Source organism: Carettochelys insculpta, chromosome 13, assembly GCF_033958435.1.
Source record: "Carettochelys insculpta isolate YL-2023 chromosome 13, ASM3395843v1, whole genome shotgun sequence".
NCBI lineage: Eukaryota > Metazoa > Chordata > Testudines > Carettochelyidae > Carettochelys > Carettochelys insculpta.
The window spans coordinates 30,479,419-30,506,584 of NC_134149.1; the positions used below are offsets into that span (position 1 = coordinate 30,479,419).

At 42.7% G+C, this 27,166-nt stretch overlaps 1 protein-coding gene across 3 annotated transcripts in view; it reads left to right on the forward strand.

Annotated features, from left to right (window-relative positions):
• The window catches only part of APOOL (apolipoprotein O like), a 65,898-nt gene that overhangs the window by 34,061 nt on the left and 4,671 nt on the right, over window positions 1-27,166 (forward strand). For 2 of the 3 annotated variants that reach the window (XR_012647392.1, XM_075008217.1), the window contains exons 3-8: window positions 2,521-2,655; window positions 7,627-7,681; window positions 9,110-9,208; window positions 13,527-13,618; window positions 18,205-18,321; window positions 20,339-20,534. Coding sequence is in view for 2 of the 3 variants with exons in the window: in XM_075008217.1 (XP_074864318.1) it covers window positions 2,521-2,655; window positions 7,627-7,681; window positions 9,110-9,208; window positions 13,527-13,618; window positions 18,205-18,321; window positions 20,339-20,534 (694 nt within the window). In the remaining variant the exon portion in view is untranslated. The remainder of the gene's footprint in view (window positions 1-2,520; window positions 2,656-7,626; window positions 7,682-9,109; window positions 9,209-13,526; window positions 13,619-18,204; window positions 18,322-20,338; window positions 20,535-27,166) is intronic. The other variant, XM_075008218.1, reaches the window with a different exon arrangement.

The window sequence follows — 27,166 nt, forward strand, 5'->3', positions numbered from 1 at the left end:
CCCAGACTCACCTGTACCTATCTCAGAACTCCCAGGACAGGTCTGGCATCTCTTGTGTCAATCCTGTTGTGCATTCTAATTGCACCTGTTGGGCAAGGGTTCTGGTCGGTCTAAGACTTCAGTGGGTCACAAGCAACAGTTTTGAGGGTATGGTTGAGGATGCCATATCAGTTGTTCTTTTGGATCCACCCCCATCATATTTTCTTGTGCCAGCTACCCCATTTCTACCATGCTTGGTCCCAAATGATGTCAGATTGTTGGGTTCTGTGCATGGTAGAGAGGGGATACTCCATCCAGATTTCCTCCCTACCATCCTACCACCCCTTCTCCCAGTCACTCTTTAGGGATCCTTTGACCAAGCATCTCCTAATTCAGGAGGTGCAAACACTCTTGTCACTGGGGATAGTCAAGGTGGTTCCTCCAGAAAGCAGGGAACAGGATAAGTTCTGCATGGCTTCCTTAGCCATCATAATCCAATCTTTGGATCTGAGCAACTGGTATGCTATCTTCAACTTGAGGGATGCATGCTTCCACATCACCATTTACCATCCTCCCAGGAAATAATTGAGATTTGGGAAGGACAGCAGGACTTCCAATTCACCGTGCTTCCCTTCAGCCTATACTCAGCCCCTCATGTATGCACGGATTGCGTGGCAGTAGTTGCAGCCTTTTTCTGCAGACATCAGGTGCAAGTGTTTTTCCCAGACCTGGACCGTTAATTCATCAAGTGCTGCTACAGGATCCAAGTAGAGCCCATGTAACTATTTTTGATAATCCAGGCTGCCTCCTAAGTGAACCCAAATCAACTCTCTCCCCGGTTCAGAAGATAGAGTTTACTGAGACAGTCCTGGATTGGACACAAGCAAAGGTCTACTTAACAATGGAGTGGTTTCAGGCCAGGTCTGTTATCATTCAGAATCTCAGAAACTTTTCCCCAACCATGGCCAGGAACTGCTTCTGACTTACAGTCCATATGACTTCAGACATGGCATGGCTAAGACTCAGACCTCTTCAGTTATGACTGGCATCAACCTACTGCCTATCCCAAAACAAGCTGGACAGACTGGTAATATTACCCCTGGTGGTTTAGGCTCCCTCCTTTTAGTTTAGTCCTTCCAGCTCAACCAAGAGCAAGTTTGCTCCAGAGTCCCCTTCATGACTGCACAGCCTTTGCTAATCATTGTGATAGATGCATCAGACTTGGAGTGGGGAGACCACTTATGAGACCTCAAAAGGCTGGTGTTCTCATCTCTGAGAGATCTGACTCTTCATGTAAATATCAGGGAACTCAGGGTAGTCTAATTGGCATGCTAAGCATTCAGACTCTAACTGGGCAAATCATTGTGTGCGGGAGTTAATGAACAACGTTTTATGTCAACAAACAGAGGGGTGCATGCTCCTTCCCTCTGTGTCATGAAGCACTCTAGTTATGGGATTTCTGTGTAGATGTGTCATTACATCTATGGGCCACATACCTTCTTGGGGGCACAAAATGACATGGCAGACAGCCTCATCTGCTCTCTTCAGTCCCATGAATGGTCCCTTTTACCCAGAGGTCACCCAGTTCATATTCCAGAGGTGGTGGCTTCCCCAGATAGACCTCTTTACAACCCAACACAACAGGAAATGCCATCAGCTCTGTTCATTCCAGAATCTCAGCTTGGGCTCTTCCAAGGATGAGTTGCTCCTCAACTTGGGTCATCCACTGCTGTATGCATTCCTACCCATACCTCTGGTTCACAAGGTGCTCCTAAAAATCAGGCTGGATTGAGCCCAGGTCATCCTCATAGCCTTGAAGGGGACTTGTCAACACTGGATATCTGAATGGAAACCCTGATCCCACTGCCTTTCTTTCTGGATTTTCTTACGCAAGAGCAAAGCTATCTGCTTTCCCTGAATGTAAAGTCTCTCCACTTTACAATGTGAAAACTGCATGGCTAAATTCCCTGGAGTTCTCATGCTTGGAGCAAGTTAGACAAGTCCTCATGGGTAGTAGGAAACCCTTCACCAGCTGCATAGCTATATGGAATAGATTTTCAGTTTGCAGTGCTGTGGTCAGTTCAAAGCTCTGACTCCACCTCCTGAATTAGGGCCTGGGAATCACCTGACTGGAATGCACATGAACACTCAAAGAAGAAAAGATGGTTACTCACCTTTTCGCAACTGTTCTTAATTGTTCTTTGCAGTGTCTTCATGTCCATTCCAATACCTATCCTCATTTTCCTCTGTCAGAGAAGTGGGCAATGAAGGAAGGTTGTCAGCAGGGTCCTATATTGGGTGCTATATTGGCACCGCTGCAGGCGGTGCCTGGGCCAATCCAACAGCTAGCTGCTGGGGGAGAAATCTCCCAGATAACATGAATGGGTGCACACTGACGCCTGATTGGAATCAACATGAACAAAATATCTTGCAGAACAACATTTACAAGAAGATGAGTAACTGTGTTCTGTTTTATTCGAAGTTCTTAGTATTTGGACTGGACAACTTTTATATGGTTCTGAAGCTAGTTCACTGGAGTAGATTGTTTCCTTTCAGCTTCCCATTTATTGTGTGCCACCTCTGAGATCTAGATATGTTGAAGAAGACCCTGGTCATTTGCAGTTGGGGTTCTCTGCATTAAGAAAGACAACTAGTCGTTACGTTGAGTGGTGCAAGGTAAGAAATATGGTTTGATTAATGCTCAAGGACAAAATGTGCTTGAATTCCTGACTTAACACTTGACTTCAACATTAAATTATAGCATATTCCAATTGGTTGAGCACTTCATTAATTCAGAATTGCCCATGGCATATAGGGGGGATAAATACAAATGGTATTCCTGGCCTGAGTTTAGCAGGGAGAAAGAAAGGTGTATGGAGAGTGAGCTGACCTAGTCAGTCTCTCTGCAGACCACATCAAGCATCAGTGAGTCTGCACGGGTCCCTTCTTTTTATCCCTCAATTTCACAATTATGACAGCATCTAATGGAGGCATTCAAAATCATCACTTCATTAACACAAGACTGAAATATGTTAAATATATTGTTTTGTCCAGTGCTATTGTATTTAATTTTTATTTAATCTGAATGGCTTCTTGAAATCTACTCTTGCCAAATAGGCATGCTCACTGAGGCGTATGACTTAGCAGAAATATAACAATTTCAAATTTGCATTCGTCTGTTAAACTCATGACTTCATTATTCAAAGAATCAGTGTCATCAAGCTACATTTTTTTGCACATTTATATACTTCATGTAGAAGGTTCCCTTGGCTTTCATTTTCATGCATATTCTAGTCTGGAGTGGCCAGTCTTTTTTCATTGGGGGGCCACATGGCAAATTTTTACATGTTCTGGGGGGCCAAATACAAATTAGCCCCAAACCCACCCCCCCGCAGACTTAACCCCTCTCAGTAACCCCGGCCAAGGACTCCCCAGGTGGGGTGGGACGTGTGAAGTACTCTCCCCTTTCAAACCTGCTGTATGTTAATTCCACGGGGTAAGCCCAATTCTGAATTACATGAAGGGGTTAGTAACACTTCCCAAACGCCCTTCCCCACACCAGCCATGATTGTACAGGCCTCCCAGGCAGCACCAGGGCTCAGTGACTCTGGGCAGAAGCCATGCTTTCCCCACAGCTCCCCAGCAGTCTGCAGGCGCTGCGCACTGCAAACCCTAACACTACTCTTAGCCTTGCTGATGACCAAGATCCACCTCCTGAGCTTACACACAATAAGATCCTTTCCCAGCCCCAAAGAAGTTCAGTCCAGGGATGTCCAACCCCAGAACCTGACTCTGACCCACTATACAGCACATCTCCTGGGTGGCTCCGCATTGGGGAACCTGCTTCGTCCTGCACTGACCAGCCTCAAGTTTGCAGGACCTCTGATTTCTCCTCCTGGGGCAGGTGAGGCGACATCGCCTAGTCATCTGTCCTTGGAGCCAGGCACCCAGCACTCCCCAGCACGCACAGAGAGAGGTGCTCATCCTCGCAAAAGCCCATGTTGAGATTCTGGAGCGACAAAAAGAATTATTTTGTTAGAATCCCTGAAACATGTAGTGATTTCCAAAACAACATTTCTATTGAGCATTAAATACCACACCATTACTAGAGATGCTTAGTGTTTTAAGAAACTGTAGTATCTCAGCTATGACTATCTCATAACTCTCACTTTTAAGAATTATTTGACGTACGTCATATTTTTATTTATTAACTATGTGCAAATTGTTTATTTTGAAATTTTAAAACCAAGGAAAAGAAAAATGTTTCTGTCTTCCTTTTAGTATAAGCAAGGTGAGCCTTATTTTTAACCTTAATAAGAAGGCATTTTTGTAATTTTGAGGCTTGCCTCTATTTTTAGAATCTAGATCAAAAAGGAATAGTCACTTATGCAGCAACGCATTATATCAGCTAAAGAATGACTTGTAGACTTTTAAGTGAGAGTAGTGCTCATAAAATACATCAGGTTAATAATATGGGAAATTAAACTCCTCTCTTAATCCATATAGCAGTTATAGCATGGAAGGTAAATTGGTACAAGTTTGCCCACATTGTCTTGCAACCACTTCTAGAAATGACAGTGCCAGTAAACCTCTCAGTTTGTCCATAGAGGTGGCAATTTTCATGGTAGATACTCTAAAGAGCACCTTGGTCTCTGAGCAGCTACACTGAAATCACCAGTTGATCTTGGATAAAGAGTCTCAACAACTGTCAGAATTCTAATATCTTCTGAATAGTACTGATCAGAGTTGAATCTAAATTAGTGGCCAAGCTATACGTTTAAGGTTTTGCTGATACAGAAATGTTGCTGGGAGTGGGGTGTTTTTGTTTTTTAGTGATACTTCTGTACTGCAGAAACTCTGGTGTAACAGCAGTTATTTTGGCAAAAATATGCTTTTGCTGGCATAGTTTATTTTACTGGGAGAACTAGTTTAAACTGTGCCATCAGAAGCACTCTTATGCTAGCATAAACTGCATCTCTCTTAGAAGATTTGCCAGCCTAAAACTCTAATTAAATAATCACATCCTTAAGCAACATTACTATACTGACAGTAGTTCCTAGTGTACACCAAGTGAATCCATATAATACATCATATTTTGTAGTCTTCCCGTAGATCTAGCATTTAGCATATATAGATATATTTAGATATAGCATGTTGAGAATTTTGTGGAAACCACAGTACTTGCCTTCAAGTCATGTACAATGCATGCCAATATGGGGGTCGGGGAAAAACTTGATAAAGCTTTTATATTGGTTCCCTCATTCCATTTGATGTGGAAGTGTGTACTGTGATGAGTCCTTAGAGTGCAACCTATATCAGGGCTCAGCAGTCCCATGTGTCCCACCAAGTTAGGTTTTTTTTCTCACACTGTGATTCTTATGTAGAGCTATAAACCTCTAGCATGTACAGCACTTGCAGAGACATCCATAGTCAGGAACATACCAACTGTGTTACATGAATGATCTCCCTGCCATTCAGGAGCCATTAATAAGGAGGCTTCCCAGTCTTGTACCCCCAGAATTGGATAGTTTGCATCCCAGGATCGTATTGTCTTGCATAAGTCAGAAGTCTGACCAGTGTAAGTTCATTACTTAGTTTGATGCAGAAAGTGGACATGCTCTAGCCTTTGTAACTGAAGATGAAATTTCCCTAGCACTTTAGCAAACTCCCTGTTAAGAGAAAACATTAAAGTATGTTTATTAAGTACATAAAAGATTTTAAGTTGTACTCATAAAGATCAAAGAGAGTTACCTTGAGAAAATAAAGCATAAACACACACCTAATCCTAAACTTTCAGCCTAGGGAAGGGCTAAATAACTTTTCTCACCCTGACAGATGTAACAAACCCAGGCTGAGACTTCTTTTCAGCCTTAGACCAGACTTCCCCAATTCAAAGTCATTGTCTTCCACACATTCTTCCAGGTGTTGAATTGGGATGGGATAGAGGCCAAGTCTCTTTTATACTCCTGGCTTGCTAGAAAGATTCTTGCTGGGATCTGGAGGGTCAGACAATCCCCACTGGTCAAGCAGTCTCTAATGTGTATGTGTCTTTCAGAGCAGCCTCTGGGATAGCGGATTGTGTGTTAATGAGGTATTAACAGCTGTCTAACTATAGATGAATATTCCTTTGTTGTAAATGAAAGGCCAGTTGTGGGTGTTCACAGCCTCGTAACATTAAATAACATTACATTACATATTTCAGATACAATGAAGAATAACTTTTTACATTTGAGTGCTTTGTATTTTTTCTCCCTAAATTATTTTTTAAATTACTGAACAATTTTTTTTTCAAGAAATGACATATTGATGTTGAAATTTGGAGAAACATCTACCAGTATATAGAAGAGTGATTGTGTGTGTGGGGGGGAGTTATTTTCAAAAGTACCATCTGTCATGGTTTTAAGGAAACTATCCCTGTATCTGCCTCTGTAGTTCACTCTAGTGGTGCCCAGTCCAGTTTCCAGCTGTCTCTGGGCAAGAACCCTGGTCCCGCTCATTTCTGACTGGTGATTTTTAAGCTGCATATCTTCCTCCCATACACTGCAGTGTTGCCATCGAGCCAGTCTGCCTACTAGCATTATGTGTTGTTTTCTCTCTCAGAGCTATGAACAGGATATTGCCAGCAGGCACTAGTTACCACACAGCTCTTTCTAAGCAAGCATATTTATTCTTAAGGTAATCACAATAAAACAAGGAATAGATTTAAGCACAGACTAAATATACCAGTTGTCAGCCATCTGTCTTATGGAACCCTTGTAGGCCAGTGTGTTTCTGACCTTACCACAAGGATTAGAGCCCCTACAGGACAGGCCTGAGGCTGTTTAAATGCTAGCTTTTTATACCCAAAATTCTTTCTTTCTCTGTTTCTCTGGAAAATCCAGTTTGGACAAATATATGAAAGCCTCCCAGTGGGTGGTACCATTTTGTGTAGGTGTTAATATACTGAGTGATTCAGCTTTATGAATCTTAGTTCCTGGCAGAGCTATAGCAACCCTTTGCCTCTGGAGTTGTATGCAGTCCCTGACCTACAGTGAGATAGATACATAAGTGCCATTCAGATACTTAACAGAGTATGGTCCCCAAAGATATTCCACTTGGTTGCAATACATGTCACACCATCCACATATAATTTAAACATATGGGCTACAGTTACACTAGCAAGTTTTGCCAACAAAACCGGTGGAACATCCACACACAATGTGTTTTGTCAACAAAACTCAGCACTTTGGCTGGCAGCATTCTGCCTCTCAGCCATGAGGCGTAAGGCTGTTGTCAAAAGATTCTGTCGACAAAAAAGCTGCACGGATGCTCTGGGGGGCCTTCTCTCGACAGACAGGACATACAGAACAACGGACAACCCCGTCTGCTGTGCTTCTGGGTGCCTGTTTTATTGAGAGAGCAGCCGGGCAGTCCAGCCGCTCTGTTGATAGAGCAGAGAGCTCTTCCAACACTGACTTCTGTCAACAGAGCATGGTAGTGTATCCATAGCCATGCTGTATATACTGGGAGCAAAATAGAAATGCATCCCTGCATATTTTTTTTTTACTTGTTATGTAATTATTTGATTCTCTTTAACAAGTGTTGAAAAGTGTTGAAGACTTGAACTTAAAAAACAGAGTTCAGTTCATCTAAATTTCTTTTGTGTAGGACACCTATGACTTTGTTAAAAATGGAATAATGGATTCAGTACAGTTTGGAAAAGGTAGGTGAGTCATATATTCAAAATTTAAAACTAGTCTTTTCTTGCTCATGGCTTGGCTATGAAAGTTGCAAAGCTGGATTATCCTGGAGAACAGCAAATTCTGTCAAAAATGTTGGTATTGTACGAAAGCAAACACAAGAATCAATAAAACAAGAGGCTGTTTGTAGCCTTCCATAGAAGTTGGTTTCATATACTCTCTTGTTTGAAAACAAAAAGGAAGGTCCTTTCTTCTGTCTTTGTAAGTATGACTCAGCTAACTTAACTGTTGTTTGTAATGTCTTTGATATTAATATTAGCTGACATTTTGAGGCCAACTGCTGCCCAAACCCTCTTTAGGTTCAGAAGCTTCTAAATACTGTAGAACTGAAATGATTTGGCTGCAAGGTAGAACAAAAAGGGACTGGAGCCTCATGCAGAGGTTCTGTACATCCCTAATGTGCTACATGCTGCAGAATTTTTCTCCCTAGTGCTTTTGTGAGGAACACAGAGCGTGACTTTTGGCAGGGGTCTGGTACCACATGTTTTCATATCCACATATGTGGTGCATAGAAAGTCTAACTCGTATGACAACCCATAGCTGTGGTGGAAGGAAGGAGGATGCTACACAGCTGTTTGACACCAAGTTGTTTTGCAGGAGACAAGAATTCTTTTCCCTTTCTTCCTAATTTTAGTTCTCATTTATACTTCACACTTTGATCTTAATTCTGGCTTTGAAGATAAAAATATTCTTTGTCTTAAAGATGCATTTCTGAAATTACCAGTGAAAAATAAGAGGAAAAAAAAAGGATGATGCAGTATTTGGGGCACTAGCCTAGGATTTGGGCGAGTCCAGTTTTGTTCCTTTCTCTTCTGCAGGTATCCTGTGTGGCCTTGAGTAAGTCTCTCCGTGATTCATTTCTGTAAAAATGAGGATAATGAACCTTCCCTAGTTGACAGGGGCATTGTCAGAATACATATATTAAAGACTGTGAAAGACTTTGAGATCTGCTGGTGAAGAAACTACATATTTTTGTTTTTAAAAATGAAGAAATACCAGCCTAGTGGCATTTCTTTTCACCAATATTAAAATACATTTTTGAATTGCACTGAAAACTCAAAACTCTGTCACTTGCATTAAGAATAAGTGCTACCATTTTACTAAATACCAAATCTAAAGAGTGTGATTGTGAACTTTGTAACATGTATGTTATGTGAATGACACATTAGAATCCTGATACTGCAGTGCTGACTCCCATGTGTGCACTTGCAGAAGACCTCCGTAGAACTCAACATGGAAGTCCACACTAGCAGATCCAATTGTAAAATGGGAACTACCTCAGCATTCAGATTTTAATAGATAAGACGTTACTGTTCTGTCTTAAAATGGGGGTGGGGGACATTTGACTAACCTTCAATTTATAATTTAGCTGTTTTGATATTTTTTAAAAGATACATATGTTTATCTGAAGAATCCACCTCCAGAATTTCTTCCAAAAGTGTCTGTAATTACAATTTCAGGCCTAAGTGGCTTAGTTCTGGCAAGAAAAGGTATGTTTTATTTTGTTTTCAAACACTGTCAAATGTGTCAATTACCAATCTTTAATTTAATACTTTATTTAATGCTTCCTGAAATTTTTAATTAAGTTTTTTTGGTAAAAACCTTTTGAACACTTGAGAAGAGTTATGTAGTTTTAAAAACAAACCAACCAAGATTTCAGATCATTATAGGATGTAAAGGGGATATTAACAGAAGGGTGTATGTATGTGTAACATATAGATATATATCTCTTTGTTTAATCTACTAATTTAAAATAAAAAATTTATATGTATTACTATATTTAAAACTATTGACATAGGACCTGATTTCACCATCAGTAATGTCTTAATTTTCTTTGGTAATTATTTGTTGTTTAATCTGTATGCAATGTAAAAAAAATCATATTAACACTTCCACAGTCACTGCAGAGGTATGCAAATCTAGAATCCCATGAAACAGATACTGTGGACATTCTGCTTGCAAGGGGATGGGATTTGAGGAAGAACTTCCTCCAGAAGATAATTACTCCTGTACGTTTTACATCACATAGTACCCCCTGCCCCTTCCTTAAAAAGATCAGCACCATTTGTAGGCATCCTCCCAAAGGAAGGTGCATCCAAAACTTCTCAATGAAACTCCTGGCCAATCCAAAAGTATTTCTAGTGGGCACTGAAAAGTTTCTCTTAGAGCTTCCAGACCAGAGTGGTGATAGCCATGATATGGAACGTTAAAATGGAGGTATGTAAAATAGGGGCAAATTAAGAGATGTGTTCTATTCAAAATCATTGGAATTAATGTTTTGTAAAGCTATAAAATAATATTGTAGGCTTTATATTTCATTATATTACCATAGAATGTACATACATTTCCTTTAAAATTTTCAGAAGAATAAGTGTCAGGGAAAACAATGATTTAAGATGATGGAAATTTACAGTAATAGGATTTTTAGGTAAAGCCACCAAGAAATTAAAAGAGAATATTGGAAAGAATTGGCACATCACATTTGCAATTGATCTTTATTTCCTTGGATTTGTAAATGGCCGCAGATCTAAATCATCCCCCACTGTATGGCTGATACAATGGTTTGTGTACTAAACAGAGGGAATTTAAATGCATTTACATTAAAAATAAATGCACCACAGAACTAATTAGGCAACTGACATACTAGACATAAGGAATGGGTTCTAAAAAAGAATCAGTTGCGTAGAGGTGAAAAGAAAAAACAGGTGAACCCACAGGCCTGGCAGTGGAAGACAACTTTGGATAAAAATGGCATTTTTGAGACGTGATAGAATCACGATTGATCAGTAATAAAAAATGAGCCACTGTCAGCATTTGAAGGCTCAAAAGAAGAAATGCTGGAACAAATTGATAAATTATACCCTGATCCACAGGAAACAGCTGGTAAGATCAAGTCCTCAAAGGACAACAAATCACAAGGACTGGACAGCATTTATCCAAGATGAATTGAAATGGTTAAGCTGCTAATAAAAATATGCAGACTCATTAATGTAATATACGATACATTGAAGGGCAGAAAATATTGTTTTTATAACTGTTATTGGAGTGCGTTATTGAAGAATGGAATTTACTTCAGTACTAGGTAAAATGCTTGAAACAGTAGTTACATAGAGTTATGTAAGTGAATATGATACAGAGAAACAAGCACATTTTAGAAAAGAAAATGTCCTTCTGTTGTCTGCTAAATTTTAAGTGTCAGAATAGTGGGTAAAAGAGAACAAGTAGATGTAATTCATTTGGACTTCTATAAGTTCTTTGCCAAAGTGTGTCAGGAGGCTATTAAGTAAACTTAAGTAGTCCTGGTATGAAAGGACTGTTACAGATTAGAAACTAAGGTATGGCTACATTAAGAGATTAGGTCAAATTTAGTAAGGTTGAATTTTAGAACCTGATTTTGTAAAGTCGAGGTTGCATGTCCACACTGGCACATGAAGTTGATGGAGTGTGTCCCCAGTAAGGTGGGCAGCTTCAACTTTGTCAGTAATGCACTGTGGGTACCTAATCCTCCAGTTCCTGCTGGCCTTTGCCTCTCTGGGTTAAGCGCCTATTGGCTGATGGGACAAAACTGGAAGTGTAGGTGGTTCTGGGTATGTTTTGTCAGCCTCCCATAGTGCACTTACCTCCTGCTCCTGGAAAGTAACAGGAAACGGTATTTTTGCACCTTTTTTCACTGGGTATCTGTGCAGATGCCGTAGCAAGATGCATGGAATGCGTCCAGCTTCAGGCTGTTACGGCAAGTATTGTGACCACCTCATACGTTATATTGTGGTATGTGCACAGCCTAAGCAGCAGCCACCAAAGCAATGAAGACTCTGAGGAGGACATGGACATACACATATGTGAAACACTGAAGAGGAGCAATCAGCAGATGCTGGCTGCACTTAATGCTGTGTAAACAGCGAAATGCCGGTTCTGGCGCTGTGAAAGAAGCTCATACTGGTGGGACTGCGTAGTTCTTCAAGTGCTTGCTCAGATCTATTCAAGTTAGGTACGTACACATGCGCGTGCACGGCTGTTAGAAAGTTTTTTCCCTAGCGACTACCGGTCAGGTCCACTGGAGAGTCCCCTGGAGTAGCACCTCTGTGGAGACTATATATCCCAACCCAGCACCCCCTCAGTTCCTTTCTTACCACCCATGAAGCTGTTGGTATTGTTTCAAGTACCTGTTGCTATGCCACAGCTCCTTAGCTTTCTTGTAAACACAGTTTACAATTTGTAAATAGTTGTGTTTAGCATAACCATTGTTTTAGTCAGTCAGTCTCCTCTTCCTTCTCCCTTAAGGGGCTTAAGGGAATGAAAAAGTCCCAGGGCTTTAAGCAATACAGTGACTGCTTAAAGCCCATGCCAACAAGGGACACTCGTAACTCCTCAAACAGATAACTGCCATATTTGCAAGGATTTCAGGCCCTGGAATTGTAAGGAGCATGACTTTTGGCTCCTGCAGCTCCTCATGGAGTCGGCACTCCAATCTCCATGGCAAGGCTCCACACCTCCTTCCTCGATGCTCAGCGCACTGACTTCAGCTCCGGGCTCAGCACTGAAAAGGGGCTTGGCTCAGCCAAAGCTTCCAGCACAGCACCAATCCAATGCACACTTCTAAGATGCCCAAGTCATTGGCACCGGCGACTTTGGCGCAGTCAGTGAAAACTATACCACATGCTTCTGGGACCCAAGATCCTGACACCCCAGCATCAAACAGACTGAGCCCCATCCTCTTGGACTCGGCCAGAGGTGATGTGTTGCCATTTGGTTTTTTGTTGATGCCTGATACATACTGGGTGGCATGGGGACTTTTTCAGATGATGAGCCCTTTGGTGCATACCAAGGCACCTGCCCCTCAGCAAGTCTCCAAGGGGAAGCCCACTCTTCTGGCTGCAAGTTCAGGCACCAGCACACAACTGCTCGGTGTCCCAGCCCCTCTCTGAGTCCCAGCACAGCCATCTGCAGAGATGTTGGTCTGACTCATGGCATCTGTCACACTCCCAGCTTTGATCTCCATACTGCTTGACTCCTGACCATTCCCGCTCCAGGGCCTTCATCATGGGAAGATCTGATTACAACTCCTTGGCTCACTCTGCTTTCTGCAATGACACTTAGCACCGTGCTTTGCCAAGCCCGCTACTATCTCCTGGACCTTCAACTTCATGAGCCCTTAAAGTCATCAGAATGGACATAGTGGTGTGGAGTCATTCCTTAGAAAATTGACATAACTCAGCTAAGTTTGACCTAATGTCCTAGAGTAGACCAGGCCTAAGAGACAGTAAACAGAGAGTAGGGATAAGTGATGTATTAACAATAAAAACAACAAGCTGTCCTGTGTGCCTCAGTGATATGCAATAGGACAATGTTTAATACATTCATTAGTTGTCTGGAAAAGGTATGGGGAACTGTAAATTAGCAAAATTAACAGATAATGCAAAGTTATGTAGGGTACTCAGGAGAAGAGAAGGGTATCAGTATTTACAGAAGCCTGAGAAAATCAGAAAGTTGCATAGTATGATGGCGGAGGAAACTCTTTACATTTATTAAAGCAATACACATTGGAATTTGGACTAATTATATAAAAGATTTTAATATTTCATAACTGAAGATGTATCCTTATTTTGTTTTTTTTTTACTTAACATACATTTTACTGAAATATAAGCTGGCCCATTAGAATACAGACCCTGACTCTGCAACAGTCACAACTGCATTAGATTTTCATGTAGGTAGTTGCCAAGAGTCTGAGGTTCAAATTACATAGCTATCCAGTACAATGTTTCATTTGTACCTAGTACCCATTTAAACTATTTGTGTGGCTTACACAGGTTCTAGATTTAAGAAAATTGCTTATCCACTGGGACTTGCCACTTTAGCAGTATCTGTTTGTTACCCAGCTCAATCAGTAGTAACTGCCAAGGTAAGTTTTATTTTGTTTTTTGCATACTGTGAAAATATAATTTTAATATTTAAGGTGAGAGACTGAAATGTTACAACTTTTCTGCAATATATAATTTCCAGAGTTATTGAGCTGGCATCAGTTTATTCATAATGGCTGTTTCTACACATGCCACTTTCTCCAAAAGTGGCATGCTAATAAATGTCCAGAAATATGCTAATGAGGTGCATATATAAATTCCTGGTGCCTCATTAGCATAAGGTCACATGATTTAGAGTCCAGAAGATGCGCTTCTGGACTCCAAAACATCATGTAGAAGCACGAAGTCCATTTTGGAGTTGGGAAGCACATCTTCTGGACTCCAAATCATGTGACATTATGCTAATGAGGTGCCGGGGATTTACATACATGCCTCATTAGCATATCTTGGGATGTTTATTAGCATGCCACTTTTGGAGAAAGTGGCATGCATAGAAACAGCCGATGTGCATGTGATGTGTTGCAGCTGTTAACTATATGACCAAAAACAAACAAAATGGTTGAATTTGCTTGCCCAATTTTGTGCTGTTTTCCCTATTTAATTCTTGCTTGGAGAATGGAGAGTTTAATTTTTGATACTATATAATTAAATTTTTAATTAACAGAAAATTTCAAAGAAGCTACCCAATTGGTATACATCTGACATTTCTGAAGATTTCTTTTAATGTACACTCATCCCTCATTAAACGAGTACTTTATTACGAGTACTTGCTTAAAAGAGGGACACATGCACCTCCTTTTAGTTCACTCAACGAGTGAACTCCCCACAGCTAATACAAGCCTTACCCACTCCCCGCGGCTCCAACCCCCGATAGTCTAACTCACCCCCCCCCACCGCCACCAACCCCTGAGCCCCAACCCACTGCAGCCAGCCCTCCCTCGCCAGCCCCACAGCCTGAACGGCCCTGCAGCCTGACCCTCCGCCAGCCCTGTGGCCCCATACCACAGCAGCATAACTGGCCCTGCAGCCAGACCCCTTGCCAGCCCCACAGCCCCATACTGTGGCAGCCTAACCGGCTTCGCAGCCAGACCCCTCTGCTGGACCCACAGCCTGGCACACAAACCCCCCGCGGCCCCAAACCTCAGCAACCAAACCCTCTTGTCAGCCCCACAGCCAGACCCCCCCCCGCTACCTGTACCGCCCCCCTCCGCAGCCTGAACCACCCACCAGAATTTAATCCTCCTTCCTGTTCATGGCCCCAGACTGCCCCCAGCCTTTAACTCTCCCCAACCCAAGGTTAATTTATCCTTTGAAAGCAGTGCCACCTGCTGCCACTCCTTCCCCGTGTTAGGAGCCCTTAGGAACCAATTAGAGACTTTTACATGTATTCTAATAGGAATTTAGTCTCCCTCTTACAAGTTTTTGCTTATGAGCAGAAAGTTGGGAACCAATTGTGCTCGTATAGCGAGGCATGAGTGTATATCCACTGCTGGATTTATTTGAAACAGGAAGTGCCCCTTGTTATGTTCTTGTGACTGCCACCTTGAAGCTTCCTTGCTGTCTAGCTAATTAAAATATTGATCAGTATAGCTTTTGCTAGTCATGTGGAAAATGTATTGCACTTAGATTTTTGCATATATGATTTGGTTTATTCGATTGTTTTTCTATTACATTTAGATGGAGAGAGATTAGAGACAACCATTTACTTCTTGAGCTTCAAAACAATATTTTTTTTAATTGAAAAAGCTTATATTGTTTTGTAATGCTCTTTTTGCTGCTTGGATATTTCTACATATAGTCTCTCAAATCTGTATTTCTTTGCAAAATTTTTGCAGTAAAAGAGCACTTAGCTCTGTGATCAAGTAAAAGTCAAATCTAGGTATCAAGGACAGTTTTACTGAACCATTTTGAGAAATGATCAGACTTAGAAATCTTAGCTGAGCATTACCTTTATGTCTGATTATGGTGAGGTTGCAAGCTGTAAAGTGGAGCAGAGTACCATTCTATTAAAAATTCAAGGGATTTAGCCACAACTCCTATTAAATTCTTGGCAAGCAAGCGGGAAAACTTGAGAAAGGGCAGCCTGGAGAGTGGAGGGGAGGAGTGTCCCTTTAATCAGGAACCTCAGATAGCTTCAAGCAGCAGCTACAAGAAGCAACTGCTGACCTGCATCAGCCTGCCAGAACTGCTTCCAGGTGGGCTTAAACCCAGTTCAGCATTCAGTAGGTGTGGGCGCTCTATTTTGAAATAGCAAAACACTATTTTGAAATAGATTTCATGAGTGGGTGCATTATTTCAAAATAGCAGTTACAAATACTGTGAAATAAGGCTGCAGTGTAGATGTAGCCTGTGGGAGCAAACCCAAAGGTTCCTTGTTCACGTTAACATCTGTCTTGTCTAAAGAGGATTACATTTATGCAGATTAGGAATCTTTTGGTCCACACTTGCAGCATCCACACAAGAGATTCACAGCGCAGCATACTGCTGAATGATGCCATTCATGCCCTTGTGTGAACTGCAGGGCCGTGTAATAAAATGGTGATCACAGCGATTTGCAAGTGCCACTTTCGACTTGCACGCTGACCAAAACAAATGGGAAGAAGGGGCTTTCAAAGACTGGGGGAGTTTTGAAAGGCCCCCAGCTACACGGTCAGCACACAATTCAAAAGCGGCACTTTCAAATCGCCGTGGCCGCCATTATGCTAATGAGGCACTGCATATTCATGGCAACACCTCATTAAGATCCTTCAAACTCCCTCATTAACGTGCCCCTCCCAAAAGAAGGGGGCTCGTGTAGACACGGCCTAATAGTACTCTATGGGCCTGGTCCAATACTCATTACTAAATGCCAAATATTTAATCTCTTGCAAACTCCTACAAGCTTAATTACCCTGCCCTGGCCCAAATACTCATATATACACTCAGGATATACTTATGTATGCAGGGTGTGCTATACTTACCTACACCCTTCTAGCTTCCATCCTGCACACATACCTAGATCCATTGTTTACAGTCAAGCCCTAATCCAACTGACAGAGACCAAAAAAGAGAAGATCTTTACCAAATATTCATAAACCTGAATTACCCACCAGGAGAAATAAAAAACAAATCAGCAGGGCCAGATGAATACCCAGAGACCAGCTACTCCAAGATAGGCCCAAAAAAGCCAAGAACAGAACACCAGTGGTCATCATCTACAGCCCTCAACTCAAACCACTGCAACAAATTATTAAAGACCTACAACCTATCCTTAATCAGGATGCCACACTCCAGAAGGCCTTAGGTGACAGGCCTGTTCTCTCCTACAGACAACCTCCCAACTTTATGAGGATTCTCACCAACACCCACAGTCTATACCGCAGGAATACCAATCCTGGAACCTTTCCTTGCAACAAAGCCCGCTGCCAGCTTCGTCCACATATCTTTTCTGGAAATACCATCACTGGACGTAACCAGGTTATTCACAGAATCACAGGCACATTCTCATGTTCCTCAACTAACATATATGCCATCATGTGCCAACAATGCCCAGATGCTTTGTATATTGGACAGACTTCAGACTCCCTTAGACAAAGAGTTAATGGGCACAAAACAAACATAAAAAACACTCCTCATCCACAAACCAGTTAGTCAACATTTTAATGGAGTTTGCCATTCTGTTAATGACTTAAGAGTTTGCGTGTTATAGAAGAAAAATTTTCACACCACTCGAAAGGCAGACTGCCCAACTCTCTTTTATATTCAAATTTGGCACATTCACACATGGTTTGAACGGGGATGGGAATTTTCTGAGTCACTATAGGGGCTTGTTTGCATACTTGGCTTAATCTAATTCGTAACCTCCCTTCCCTTCTACCCCTCTACTCTCTGATTTGCTCACCTTGATCATTTTATTCTGATTTGTCAACCTTGATTACTGTTTTTGGCTCTCTGTGCCTCAAATATTGAGTCTGTTTTGGTATGGCTATGATCTGAAGAAGTGGATGAGTCCCACGAAAGCTCACCTAATAAATTATTTTGTTAGTCTTTAAAGTGCTACTTGACTGCTTTTTTGTTTTGTAAGATGTACTTAGTCACTTATTTATGTGTCATAAAGGCTATTCTAATATGGTAACTTCCTTCTATAAATATGCTAGGTAAGAACTTCATCTGTAGATTTCTACCAGTTCACTAATTACGGTCAGGTCCTTTTATTTTTTGGTAGTATCTTTCCTCACCATGTGATTTGTTTTTTGTTTTTTAACTGTGCTTAAAGCATAAATCCAAAGTCTAGGTAAAATGAATCTTGTTTTTGTTTCAAGCTTGTGGTATGTCTGACTTCTCTTGCAGTTCCAGCCTCATTCATTCCTTTATTGAAACCAAATCTGATTAAATTTTAATTCCATTTTGTGTAAATGAACTGCAGCAAATTTACAATACCAGTTTAAACATGATTCATAATATAAGATTGGGAGTGAAGAGGGATCTGAGATGCATCAAATTTGTGAAATGCAGACGTTTTGTCTTTCAGTGTTGATACTAATATAGTTTATTACAACCGAACATTTGCTTTATTTGAAGTGTTCTTTGAACCTTACCATTTGTAAAGCTTCTTGTTCAAATACTACATTTTAACTAATTAAAATAGGTAACGGGGAAAAAAATATATGCTGCAAGCCATCGAACTTATGAAGCAATAGGATCACTGTGGACAAAAAACTCCTCTATGCAAGAAGTGATACTCACACAGGAAGAAGATATCAAGGTAGGTTTTCAAAGGAATAATCAATTAGTCATTCATTTCAATACTTTTCACTTGTTTTTGAAATGCAAATGTAAGCAAAAAGATACAGGTGTGTTTGATACTATTCAATATCACTATCAAGTGTGTTTCAAAACACAAAGGTCCTCATACTTCATTGCTGTTATTTATTATTTGTATTGTATAGCCCTTAGGAATCTCAGTCTTGGACCATGAGTCACAATCTGGGACCAGGACTCTGTTGTGCTAGGTACTGTATAAGCAGAGAACCAAAACACAGTGACAATTTATAAGAAATGTGGCTGGCCAGAACACACCTACTTTATTGCAGTTAAAAAGCGTAAAATAAAACATTTATTTTTAATAACTAAAATATATAGATTTACCATTGTTTTCTGTGACTCCAGGTATTCATGAATTTGACTTACTTTGGAAGCATAAGTATTGTGAATGCTATTTCACAGTTTAAAAAAAAAAACTATGAGCATACGGTTATATTAAAATAAATAATAAAGATCGGAGCAAAAATTGAACTATATAGCCTGAGATAAATGCTGATACTTCAATGGTTTAGAAAGAAAATTCCTGAATTAGGATTAAAAGTTGAAAGCAATATTTTTACAAACAGAACATTTTAAAAAAAAATTGGTTCAGAAAGGGTGAGATGTTCCCAGTTGTATAACTTTAATGGGTAAAATCCACTTTGTCAGAAGCTAATGACCTAATAAATGTGTTAGTTTCAAAGGTGCCGCAAGACGGCTTGTTGCTTTTGAAGTTACAGACTGAGATGGCTACCCCTCTAAGGGTATGTCTTCACTGCCAGGAGTCTCGACGCTGCCATAGTCAATCTTCCAGTTTTCAAATTAGTGTGCCTGGTAGAGATGCATGAAATTGAACTCACAGGGTGACCCTGTCAGTATTAGTATGCCTGTCTCCCATTAGAATTAAGAGAAATTTGACTGGAGTGGAAGCTCAAATTAAGTTATGTCAACTCCAGCTATGTAATTAACATATCTTTATTCGTCCTTCCCCTTTTATGTAGACCTTGCCTGAGACTTGTTACTAAATAAAGTTTGTTTGTTTGTTTTTTAAACTAAATAGCTGTTCATCAGTAATCAAGAATAATCTGCAGATGTTTGTTATGTTGATGTAAGTGGTTAGTGATAATTCAAGCTCCTGGTCTCTTGGTAATTTTGGAAAGGCTGGCAGTTGTCCTGTACATCACTTATTGCTTTAACCTTGTTGTTTCCCTATCTTTAAGGGAGATAATGACCTGCACACTTCTTAGTAAAGCCTTTGAGAATCTTTGATGAAAAGTGGTATCGCAGAATTTATCAACCGTTCAACAAGCTTCAATAGAGCCAAATTTGAAGTTCCTTTTATCTGGACAGAATTTAAAAATGTGTCTTCTGTCCCTTTATTGCGGTGCCTATTGTTATGCAGATAATCTCAACGTCATTAGGGAATATTTTCAGTTATTTGAATCTGACATGAAGTAATCTAGATTTCTCTAGTCTGGCAATACTCTTAATCCAGCATTATCAGTGCCCTGTGGTTGTTCAGGATTGAAACACTCATGAGGTAAAACCAAAAGGCTGGAGCCAGGAGATTGGTTGACTAAGGAAGAAAGGAGTCCTGGGGGAAGCAGAAGTTTGTAGCAGATGGCCGGGAGGGGTATACCAGAACCCTAGCAGCCAGGAGTAATGGGACAGGAAGAGCAGAGCCCTTCAGCCACCAGGAGCAGAGGGGTTGGCATAGACCTCGCTTGATCTGGAATGTTGCCTGATTTGGGACGAGTCAGGTCGTGAGGATGCCTAACCAGGAAGGGTCAACTTATAGTATGCTAATTTCTTCTGGCATATTTCTGTGTATCCAGTGTGAAACTTTATACAAAATACATATTTAGAAATAATTTATTAATAGTTGACAGTTCCTTTTATAATTTCCTTTATCAACGATATAATAAATATACACTTAAATATTGTTCTATTTTGTTTGGTTGATTTCATTTGCAATTTAGCCAGGCTCACATCTGCAACAAGTTCTGGAACCAGCTGTAAGGGATCAAAAAAGTGCAGAGATTCTTCAGACAATTTCTGAATCTGAGGTTAAGTCAAAGCAGCTTGCTGTAACATATTCTCCTGTAATGAAGACTCAGAATTCAAAAGATCCAGTGCCTTTGCTAGCAGAAATCAAAGTGCCAAATGTCATCTCAGGTATGAAATTCAAATTAGCGTCAACTTGAGTGAATTATAAATTATTTTACTTTTCATTATTCTGTTTTTTTAAAGCAACTCTTGCATGCCTGCGCTATCAAATTTAACTTTAGAAAATATGGTAAACTCTATAAAATGTAGTTTGCTGATAATGAAAAATCTTTGTGTGTGTTCATAATGAACAGCTATATCCATATAGTGACATTTAAGTGAAATTATCATGTCCTTCTGTTAGTAACAATCATTCCCTAGTAATAAAGAAAAGTGGTATTACTTTAATAAAGCAGCCTTCCCTGCCACCAATAATATGAATTTTAATTTGAAAATATTAAGTTCTTTCAATGTCTTCATCACTTTTTGTGCGTGCCTATCTGTCCTTATACAAACAAACATACCATGTTAGGAGCTTGCTATTAAGGTGATTTTTTGTTGATTGTTTCTATGCCTATTACATTCCAGGAGGTACTGTGGTTTTGAGGCTCCTTGCTATCACCTTTCCTCTGTGTGAGGAAGCTTGGTCTGTGATTCCTGTGGTTCTGCCTATCACACCACAAGTCCTGCCTTCTGGAACTCTGCAGGCCCCGCTCTTCCTGTACAGATTCATGATAGCCACACTACAGCCTCTGAGTTCTCTGAGCCTCTCCTTGGAGTGCCCGTCTCCTGACCCAGTGGATAAAATTCTCAGGTTCTCTGCTCCCCAAGAAAAAAATAAACCCCTGTTTACCAGTTATACCCTGTCACAGCTCCACTTAACATACAACATTTAGGTGTGTTTATGATAAAAGCAAGATGTTTATTTAACAAAGAGAAAAGATTCAAGTGATAGAATATTGGAAACAAATGGTTACAAATAAAATAAAATCCTAACATGCATTTTAGAGCCTAGATATAATTAACAAAACACCCCTGTGTCAAATGTTTAGCTCATCTCAAAGTCTTTACAGCATTTTTCAGCCAGACTTGTGATCCTTTTTTCATGGTGCAGAAACCTTGTCAGCCTACGTGAAGCATAATAGGGTGCACCTTAAGGCATGTTCAGTGATCCATTGTCTTCATCTGGAAATAGATTAATCCTTGCTGTTTGTAATTTTTTCTCCTGTCTACAATCTCCCCTCCAGACTTTGCATCCCTTGATCAGACTGCAGATTTTTTTTTATTGAAAAGCATGCAATATTAAGTCCTATCAAGCCAGACACGTAGATCGGCATCTCTGCCTGAAAGAAACTTAGTGACCAGGCCCAGCTCACAGACCTAAGACCTGGTTGTGTATATCTGCATAACTCCTTACATATTATCTGTATGAATATACCACAGTGATCACAGATGTGACACAAGCTTTGAGTAAAACAACTTTGAGAGTCACCAGCAAAGAGACAGCAACGAAGGGTCCTGTGGCACCTTATAGACTAACAGAAAAGTTTTGAGCATGAGCTTTCGTGAGCACAGACTCACTTCATCAGATGCTGGTCTTGGAAATCTGCAGGGCCAGGTATAAATAAGCCAGAGCAAGGGTGGGGATAACAAGGTTAGCTCAGTCAGCAAGGGTGAGGCTTACTACCAGCAGTTGATCTGGAGGTGGAGGCTTAAACAAAGACTGCGAATGGCTGGCTAAATACAGAAGCAGCTTCCCCTCCCTTGGTGTTCACACCTCCAGATCAACTGCTGGTAGTAAGCCTCACCCTTGCTGACTGAGCTAACCTTGTTATCCCCACCCTTGCTCTGGCTTATTTATACCTGGCCCTGCAGATTTCCAAGACCAGCATCTGATGAAGTGAGTCTGTGCTCACGAAAGCTCATGCTCAAAACGTTTCTGTTAGTGTATAAGGTGCCACAGGACCCTTCGTTGCTGTTACAGATCCAGACTAACATGGCTACCCCTCCAATACTTGACAGCAAAGAGACAGTGCCAGTCTCTCTCTTACATTCAAATTTGACATATTAACACATGGTTTGAACCAGGATGCCAATTACCTGGGCCATTATATGGACTCTTTTACATACTTTCTTTTATCTGACTCTTGACCTTTTCCCCCTCCTATGGCCCCCTCTTCGCTTCTGATTTGTCCACCTTGATTATAATTTTTTCTGATTTGTCAACCCTGATAACTATTTTTGGTTCTCTGTACCTTAAATATTGAGCCTGTTCTGGTATGGCTATGGTCTGAAGAAGTGGGTCTGTCCCACGAAAGCGCATGACCTAATAAATTAATTTGTTAGCCTTTAAAGTGCTACTGGACTGCTTTTTTGTTTTGATAGTATGTAGACTAACACGGCTATCTCTCTGTTACTATTCAAGCTTTGAGTAGGGATTTTAAATGTCTTGCTTTGTTAAATATGGTATGGATTGGAACTAGGAGTCTTGTAATCTTGTACATTCCTGTTTACTTTGTCATTTGGCACCAGGAGACCCAGGGTAACACCCACTCTGCACACCCTTTAATATATTACTCCTTTTTTATCCCCTTTCTCCTTTATTTTTCCTTTTTTTTTTATTTGTGAAATAATTGGGTCTCTCTTTACATAATTTGCTCAATCCCTTCAGCCCAACTTTTCCTTTCAGTTAAACAGACATACCTATAGAAGTTTAAAAGTGGAAGAAAGAGTTTTTCCTGTTTTCACCACATCGAAGGTAGAAGTCATTCTGTGTCCCCAGTAGAGCCAGCAGATTGACTCTGATGGGTTAATGGATTTCACTTCCTATAAATTCTACACATTGTTTGGGAGGGTCACTTCATACAAGGCATCCCCTGTGCCTCACCTCCTTGCACTATGTATGTTGCTTCCACGTTTTAATAGTCTATATTTGTGATTTCGTAAATATAAGTGGGTGAATTTATGCATTAATTTAGGTCCAGATAATCTATGATCTACACTACACTAGGGGTCAAAGTAGATCCCAGATATGCAACTCTAGCCACACATTTAGCATAGCTAGAATCAAGGTATCAGGGTTGACTTTTGTTCCCAGGTATAGATCAGGGCTCTTCGGGCTCATGCTGATGTCCCTTTTTCCATGTGGGACCATGGAGTTACCAGGACAGTGGCTGAGCTCAGAGAAAGTGATTTTTACCGCATCTTCACTGATGTGGCAAAATCAAACTCCAGCAGATCAGTCGTGGGACATCAAATCCCCAGTAAGTATAGACACACCCTAACTCATAGTGTGTCACAGTGAGTTCTTCTTCGAGTGTCCCCATGGGTGTTCCACAATAGGTGTCGGGCTTGCCCGGCGCCGCAGATCGGATCTTCCAAGCAGTTTCTGCGGGACCGCGCATGCGCCAGCGCACGCCGCTCCCTTGCGCGCTCCTGGCCATGTGCGCGATCCGGTCCCCGCCAGTTCCTCTTAACCGCCGTCGGCTGCAGACGGAATCCGAACTAGGCTAAGGCCAAGTTAGCGTATTCAATGGTTTTAACTGTTTTTTCTTTAAAGTTTTCTTAAAGTTTTCAAGTTCTTAGGCTACTGCAAGTTAGCCGGTTGTTATTTTTCAAAAAAAAAACCAAACAAACAAACAGCAAGTGGGACGGCATTCAGTCCAGTCCCAGCAACAAGCGCCGGAGGCCAGGAGCCTAGGGCCATCAGCCCTCCTGCTGCGGCAGGCCATCAGAGAAGGGGAAAACAGCACAGAGAAGGTGCTAAGTACCCGTTAACAACTGAAAGACTCACCAACAATGTCCTCTTCAGGATTTAAGAAATGTGAGTCCTGCCGAGAGGCAATGCCAGCGTCTGATGGGCACAGTCTATGCATAAGGTGCCTTGCGGAGTCCCATGTTACACAGAAATGCTCCTTCTGTGCAAAACTAACAGCCAGAGCAAGGAAGGACAGGGAGATGCGGCTTAAAATGCTGCTCTTCGACAAGGCCCTCCAGCCGGACGTGCTGGAGCGGCCGCAGCAGGAGGGACCCTCCGGGGCCCATAAAAGGAAAGCTGCCTCCCTCACCCCATCAGCGCAAAAACAGAGGAAAGCCTCCCCAGCCCGATCCCTGCTGGCAGCAACAGCGAGCGGGACGGGAGGAGCGAGCAGCCCCCAGCCGCAGCAACAGCTGATCGGCGGCGGCACGGAGAGCCACGTGGAAGCGGCTCAGCCTCCGATAATCAAGCAGCCGCCCCGCACCGCAGGCAGGGCGGCGGCTAAACAAACGCCGGTACCGGCGGCACCGCAAGCAGCGGCACCGACCCCCGGGGAACCGGTGGTGCAGAGCGCGCAGGCACGCAGCCTGCAGGCACCGGAGGACACCGCACGTGCGGCACCGCTCTCGAGCGTGCCGAGCACGGCGCAGACGGGGCAGAGATCCCCTACGCGCCAAGGGGCGGAGTTACCTCCTCAAGGGAGGGGGAAGGCTGCACACAAGACGAGGCACCGCAGCCCCTCTCCAGACAGGGCTGTGGAGTTGCTTTCTCTCAGCCCTCCGCTTTTGTTGTAGACTCCAACCAGAAGGCAGGGGTCCCCCCTAGCCTACCTTGAGCCCCCTTCTCCATTTTTGCAACCAGCCTCACCCTGGCTGGGACCACCTTCACCCTTCCTGGGGTTTGAACCGCTGAAATACTTCTCAAAATCGCTCTCTCCTGTGTCCCAGATCTCTCGACGATCTCGCTCCCCCAGACGCAGAGGGTATGCACCAAGGGAGTGGTCTAGGTCACCTTCCCAAGAACAGTGCCTATACTGCCATGGTCGCCCCTATCACGCGGGGCATAGACACCACCGGCAATCTACTAGGGAAAGATCCCCACAGACGATCGCATATCCCCGAGGGCAATTGCGACCGGGGACAGAGACTCAAGCATCTCAGGGGCGACTGGTTATGGAACCCCGAGATTTTCCCTCGCAAACCTCTAGTGAGAGGGTGTACCATCACCAACAGGAACCAGAAGGGTCCAGAGAGGCGTACCCCAGCGGTTCCTCGCTCTCCTCCCCAGACGAGGCTACGGCCCCGGGGGACGTCCATCCCCCGGACGATCTCAAACAATTTCAAGAGCTTTTTAAGAGGGTGGCCTTCACGCAAGGCATCCAGACAGCAGAGGTGCAAGAAAAACACCATAAGCTCCTCAAAAATCTGAGACCTCCGGCCTCCTCCAAAATAGCAATACCGCTTGATGAAGCAATCTTGGAGTCAGCCACTATGATATGGCAGACCCCTGCGACTATTCCGCCTGTCCACAAGAGAGCGGATAAGAAATACTTCGTGCCGGCGAAGGGCATGGAGTTCCTGTTCAGCCACCCACAGCCAAATTCCTTGGTGGTGGAGTCGTCGCAACAAAGATCAAAGACATCTCAATTCAGGACAGGGGGAACAGACAAAGATGCCAAGAAGCTAGAGCTGTTCGGCAGAAAGGTCTACTCCTCCTCCACTCTAATGTTGCGAATGGCAAATTACGCAGCGCATTTAGCGAATCATAATTTCGACAACTATACTAGGTTAACCTCCCTCATGGACTCGCTTCCAGAGGACAAGAAGCCGGTGCTCAAGGCCATCGTGCAAGAAGGCTACGCGGCCTCGAGGACGGGAGTTCAGATCGCCCTGGACGTTGCGGACACAGCAGCACGTTCCACAGCTACGGCAGTGGTGATGCGAAGGGAGTCCTGGCTCCAGACTTCGGGTATACCGAGGGATCTGCAGGCAAAGATAGTTGACCTTCCCTTCGACTCGCAGAAGCTGTTTGCTGAATCAACTGACTCGGTCCTTCATTCCAGTAAAGATTCAAGAGCCACACTTAGGACCCTGGGGATTTACACCCCTCCATACAGAAAGAAAAAGTACTACCCTCAACAAAGACGGTACCAGTACCAGCAACAGCATCCCCAGTACCACAGGGGTTACGAGCAAGGGCGACATCAACAGCACCAGCAGTACAGAACTCCCAGGCGACGTTCACAACAGAGCCGTGCGTCCTCGGGGCAGGGCCAAAGGCCACAAGTTTGACACACAGATCCAGGGCTGCGCCATCACTACCATCGCACAAGGTCATCCGAAGCGGCTATTCCACCATCGCCTCCGACCATTCTACGACCAGTGGCAAAGGATCACCACAGACAAATGGGTGCTGGAGATCATAGCCACGGGGTACGCCATCCCCTCCCAGTCGCTCCCACCACCACGACCTCCACCCAGGCCCCACCTCCAGGAGGCCTCCCATGTAGCGAGGCTCAAGCAGGAGGTAGACCATCTCATGCTCATAGGGGCAGTGGAAAGAGTGCCGGAGCAACTGCAAGGAAAAGGGTTCTACTCGAGGTACTTCCTCACGGAGAAAAAGACAGGAGGCTGGAGGCCCATCTTAGATCTTTGCGGCCTCAACCGGTACCTGCGCAAGCAACGCTTTCGGATGATCACAATCGCCTCCATCCTTACAGCACTGGACGATGGAGACTGGTTCGCAGCCCTCGATTTACAAGACGCGTACTTCCACATAACTATCCATCCGGCTCACCGGCGATTCCTCCGGTTCATGGTAGGCAACGAACATTTCCAATACAAGGTCCTACCGTTTGGCCTCTCCTCGGCCCCCAGAGTCTTCACCAAGACCTTGGCAGTGGTGTCAGCCTACCTGCACAGACAGGGGGTATTTATATTCCCGTATCTGGACGACTGCCTGCTCAAAGGGGCCTCGAAGGGGGAGGTACTACGCATGATACGCG